This window comes from Dioscorea cayenensis, unplaced genomic scaffold, assembly GCF_009730915.1.
Source record: "Dioscorea cayenensis subsp. rotundata cultivar TDr96_F1 unplaced genomic scaffold, TDr96_F1_v2_PseudoChromosome.rev07_lg8_w22 25.fasta BLBR01000946.1, whole genome shotgun sequence".
Lineage (NCBI taxonomy): Eukaryota > Viridiplantae > Streptophyta > Magnoliopsida > Dioscoreales > Dioscoreaceae > Dioscorea > Dioscorea cayenensis.
In genome coordinates this window covers 78,977-84,544 of record NW_024087337.1, presented here as the reverse complement: position 1 = coordinate 84,544, position 5,568 = coordinate 78,977, and the positions used below count along the sequence as shown (strand labels likewise).

Genomic DNA, 5,568 nt, shown 5'->3' with positions numbered 1-5,568 from the left:
AGTTTTATAATTTTACATTATAACCCCAAACATTAATATATTATAAAAATAAAATAAGAATTAAAAAAAAAATTGGTGCAAACCCGGGTTGATGACCTGTGCCGGTTCAACCCCGGTTTTATCAAAATCCGGTTTTATACATTGAATCGGACCGGTTTTAAGATCGGGTCCGGGTCAACCCGGTCTGGTCCGGATCTGAAAACACTGCTTTATAGTCCTACTCTGTCCTCATGGACGACTATAACTTAAATATATATATATATATATATTAGTAGATATTATATATATTAATAAACTTCAACATCTGCAGATATGAACGTGTATGAGAGAGAAAAAAGAGAAGGGTAGGTGGTGTAATAGTAATTTTAATCCTAGATTTGGAGTAAATGAGTTTCTGGAGACATCGGTAGATTCTCAATTTGTAGATGTTCTTGTAAGCAGTGGCGGAATTAAAAATTATAAGGTAGGTGATGAATTGTTAATAAAATATAATTAATAAAATTTTTATAATTTTTATAAAGTTTTTATTTATTGATTTATAATTTATTTTATAAAAATTAGATATCAAACAATAAATTTTTTGAAAAACTCAGCTAACAATATAATTATATATATTATATAAATTAATTTATAAAAAACCAAAACCAACCATCCTTGTGCACCCTTGTTCTATGTGCTCATTTTGATAGATACAATTTGTCATATAAATTTTTGAAAAAAATATACTATGTAAAATAATTTATACAATTTTAATAAATCAAATTATAAAATTTTGTAAATATTTTTAATAAAATTATTATGTTTTAAACTATAGATATTAATTTGTAAAAAGATTGATTTTTTTTAAAAACATAAAAATAAAAACTCAAGGAGAGAGAGAAAGAGATTTTAAAAAATAAAAATAAAAACCTAAAGATATAGAGATGTGTAATATATATATATATAAGTTGAAATTTGAACTAGAATCTTGGTAAACAAGATGAACAGTTTCAGTAAGAAGGTCATGTGTCAATAAAGGAAGTGATTATTGTTGATCAAATATTATATATTAAATATGAAAAAACTTCTATTGTTAATAAAAATATCAAATATTATTTATTAAATTTATAATCTATATCATATTTAATGACGGGCATTTAGTTTTGATAAATACTGATAAACAATTGATTAATTGAAACAACAGTATGAGTAGATAAAGAAAAACCAACAGATGATGAGAATTTACTAGAAATGAATATAATTGAAACAGAACACAAGACATATAAAAATTAAAAAAAGAATAAAGTGAAATGTTGGAAATAATAAGTTGTCGGATTATACATTAATGTTATAGGATTTTTCCAGATTTAATATTAGTCGTCATATCTCTAGAATTACTCATACAGGACTCTTTAAACTTTAGATTTTTTTTAATAATACAAATCAAATTTTCAAATTTAAGTTTTTTTTTTTGTATTGGGAGTTACAAATCTCATAAAAGAAATATACGATTAATAGTAGAGTTTAGTATAAATGATTTAAAATTAAAAATACGATAATTTTGTTTCAGCTGAATATTAGATTTTGTATAAAGAATAATTTGGAGAAATTTAAGATAAATTAATTAAAATAATTTATTAAATAAAATAAAATAGTTTTTTTTTATTAAAAAGAGGGTGACAAATTTTACTTTAAATCCAAGAGATGATAATTATTTTTTTTTTCTATTTTTCACATATGTGGCAAGTATAAAATTGATTGCTTGTGACTATTTTTAATCAATAACCACCACACAACCATGCTTGGAGATTCACCAAAGTAATAATGATAAATATGCCACCATGCAGCTCTTAAAAAATAATAAAAAAATAAAAAATAATAATAATTGCAAACCTAATAAACCCATAACATCATGAAGAATAGGACATGAACACAATTGTTAAATAATAAGACATTTAACTTTCAGGCGAGAATTGAACCGTTCAATTTTTTCTAATACATAATTAAGACGTAATAATAAAAATAATTGTGAAAACACTATAAAAACTAATAGATAAATATTCTACTTATATAAAAAAAATAACAATTAAAATGGTTATTTAACAACCAGTTATATTTATGCCTGAATACATACAATCAAATCTCCTTAAAAATAAATATAAATCATCTAAAAATATCCTGTGATATCACTATATATATATATATATATATATAATGATTACACTAAAACAAAGGGGATTGCACATGAACTTTTGTTCTGTTACCACAAGTGTGTTGTGGTAAGTGGTTGGTTGTTGTTTATGTTTTTTTATTAATTTAAATGGTTTATCCACATTTTGATATATATATATATATATCTATAAAACTTGATAAGATTGACAAGGCCATATTGGTGGCTGATGCTGCCGGAGATGTTCTCGGTGAATTAAATCTATGATCTTGCTGAGCTTGAGAACACAATTATCAGTCCATATGTTGACAAGGCTGGGAAATTAATTCTTGAAATACAATATATCTTATGCTTCTGATACTATTACCACTATATATTGCTACTGAACCAACTCTTATAACTCCTATTATTAATTTAGATCAACTTAAAATTGGTGCTAAATATATACAATGTGGTTGGTGGATCAACTGCTATTACTGTTGCTGCTGATGAAGCTTAAAGGTAAACTTCAGAAAGATGCAGAATATTAAGTGGTTGTAGGATTGTTTAAGCACTGATTTTTGTATTTCAGTATTTATGTTTATGTGTGTTTGCAATTTTTAATGCATGAATCATGACTATGTTTTATTTAATACTTTGCCAGAAATAAAATGTGTTTGTTTGATAGGAGGAATAGCAGTACATATATGTGCTTATATCTCTTGCAATATGGTAAAACAAAATGGAGATTTCTTGCTTGATTTTTTTTTTAAAATAATTTAATTGTAACAATCAATGAGAACTTGATTCATGGCTTCAGAGGGGAATTGATTCAGGGTCTATTTGAGTGAAATGAGAGCTTTGCAGAGCTTCTTGGAGGACTTCGTCGTCGTCCCAGAGATCTCGGTATGTCTCTAAGTTTTTCTCTGAGTTCTTCAGTGCTGCAAGGCAGAGTTGTTTCCTCCATTCTTCAAGGTGTGGGAAATCACAGAAATCTCCATATTTATCACAGTACTGACATGATATATAAACAAAATTTGTTAAGACTAATTTGAATTTCTGCAGAAATAAATAGGTAAATAAAAGATCACCTCAAAGTTTGCAATGTCATGTGTGTTGTGTTTTGGAATTCCTGCAATGTCTCTTGAATTATAAAATTCTTGGATTGAGTTCATCATCTCATCCCATGAAGGAAGACTTCTTTTGCCGGATAGTATTTGTGCTATCCATTTTGCTTGTGATTCGAAGAATGGGAATCCGATGAGCTGATCATCGTAAATCTCATTTAGAGAAATTGTACAAACTGGTTTTTTTTGTTGCTAATTTTGTGTGCAATTAATTGAGATCTTTAGCTCACCTTTCTTGGAATGCCGACAAATGACAAACTCGGCGCAAGTGAAGGAGGGAATGTGTGCTCATATAATGGTCCTACTCTGTCATCGTCGACAACTATTCCTTTTGTGTCAAGGAATGGGAATGAGTATGAATAGCTTCAAAGCAAGACCAACAAACAATTTCATCAATATAATTTTTAGATTGATTCTAAATTCAAATGTTTCAGAAATTTGAACTTTAGAGTTTTAAAGACTCACCCTGTGCAGTAAATGATTGAATCAGCGATAACCAATGAACCATCGATGAACAAAACCCGGCCGTCTTCAAACAAAGTGTCTATCTGCACATGCAGATGAAGATTTTGATGTTTCGATATAACTTTCGACAATCCTTCAGAGACTTGAAGTGATTTTGCACTAATATGAACTTCTTTTGCAATTTCTACAAGCTCCGTTGATATGTCCTGACCACTAAGTGAATTTCCAACAACCATAACAACCTGCATTTCAATTGCAGAAAAAAAAAAAAAAAACTTTTTTCAGTAAAGAAAACAATGAATCAAGCAATGAAAACAGAAATTATAGCAACAAACCTCATCACGGAATGGTTCAGGAACTCGATACACATGACTATGAATCTGCCTCCTCCTCCATTCATTCATACCTTCAAAAGAACAAATCATTTAAGCATTCAATTCAATTTAAATTAACAAACAAGCAAACAAAATCTGTATACCTTTAATTACAGGCATTCTTGGCTTAGAGTAGTGACCGGTGGCAACAACAACAGCATCAAAGATCTCTTCAATGATCTTTTCACTCTTCTTCTCTTTAGACCTCACAATCCATTTCATGTTCTCCATTCCAACATACTCAACTCTTGTATTAAACCTTATCATTTCTCTCAATCCAAACCATTGGCAGAAATCCTTCAGATACAAAAACAGTTCACTGTGACCGGGAAATCTTCGCATATCCCTGCCTTTCTTCGCAATAAAAGGGAAATCACTGAAGCCCATGATCTCTCTTGGTGAAGTTAATCTAAGAGAAGCATAAACACTACTGTGAATACTCATTGGGTCCTCAAACTCTACATTTGGATCATACAGCCATTGCCCTCCAACTTCATAATTTTGCTCCAAAACTGTGACTGTGTGACCTTCCTTCTTCAGCTCCCTCGCCGATACCAATCCCGACGGTCCTGCACCGATCACGCAGACATGTTTCGATTGGTTCTTTTCCGACACCATTGCAAAATAATCCAACCACCAAAGATTCAATGCAGTGTTTATGTTTTATGTATGTTTGTGTATGTGTCTATATATAGATATATATATGTCATTGTAAGAGAATTAAATGCCTTAAGACATAATTAAGCAAAGAAAACAAATTTATTAAGCAGAAAACATGATGCAAACAAGAGATTTGATGATAAATTGCAGAAAAGTTTCAGAAAAAAAGCTTCCAATTGCTTGAAGCCATGGGAAGGGTGGACAAAGAACATCATGCCACATTGTTGAACACCATTGCTTGCATATCACTATATCAAGAGTGTTCATTTTGTGGGGCTCATGATCATGATCATGAAACAAATTAAACAATTGAAAAAACATTAAAGTATCATTCTTTTTTGTTATTATTATTATTTTTTTCTGAAACTGTATATAAGTGTGGCAAAAAGGAATAAAGAAATATTTTGGCATGAAGAATGATTATATTAAGGTGAAAACTATAGCGATGATTTGATGAACTATTTTTCTCGACATTGATTCAGATCGATGCCAAGCTTGCACGTCAAACTTAAATTGATGATTATATATGATTACTAAGGGAGCTCTTTCATACTATCTGTTGTGATAATAGGAAGCATGTCATGAGTTATTATCAGTATTAAAATTTAACTGCAAGCATTGTTGAATTTTTTTCTTGTCTTTCTTTGCATGAATTCAAGTTTATTTATTTATTTATTATTATTGTTTTACTTTCATGAGGAGGAAAGTCATGTCTCTGATAACAAAAGGCATTGGATTAGAATTTAAGCTTCAACTACATCATCAGGGTAACTTGATGTAATATAGTAATATATAAAGTATGATTTTTTTTTTT

The 5,568-nt window shown here is 29.3% G+C and overlaps 1 protein-coding gene across 1 annotated transcript; it reads right to left on the bottom strand.

The window, feature by feature from the left end:
• Nucleotides 1–2,761: 2,761 nt before the first annotated feature.
• On the bottom strand, nt 2,762–4,941 carry LOC120255323 (flavin-containing monooxygenase FMO GS-OX-like 9). The gene is made up of 6 exons (XM_039263162.1): nt 4,199–4,941; nt 4,056–4,126; nt 3,721–3,962; nt 3,486–3,618; nt 3,220–3,393; nt 2,762–3,142 (listed from the first exon to the last, which is right to left on the bottom strand). Exons 1-6 carry the CDS (start codon nt 4,710–4,712, stop codon nt 2,945–2,947), a joined length of 1,332 nt encoding a protein of 443 aa, XP_039119096.1. The 5' UTR covers nt 4,713–4,941; the 3' UTR covers nt 2,762–2,944.
• Nucleotides 4,942–5,568: the final 627 nt, after the last annotated feature.

Bases quoted from the DNA above. Each gene is read 5' to 3' on its own strand.
- LOC120255323 (XM_039263162.1), bottom strand. From the start codon at position 4,712: ATGGTGTCGGAAAAGAACCAATCGAAACATGTCTGCGTGATCGGTGCA. The intron at 3,963-4,055 runs GTTTGTTGCTAT...ATTGAAATGCAG, and splicing joins CTGAACCATTCCGTGATGAG to GTTGTTATGGTTGTTGGAAA. The intron at 3,619-3,720 runs GTGAGTCTTTAA...CTTGCTTTGAAG, and splicing joins TCAATCATTTACTGCACAGG to CTATTCATACTCATTCCCAT.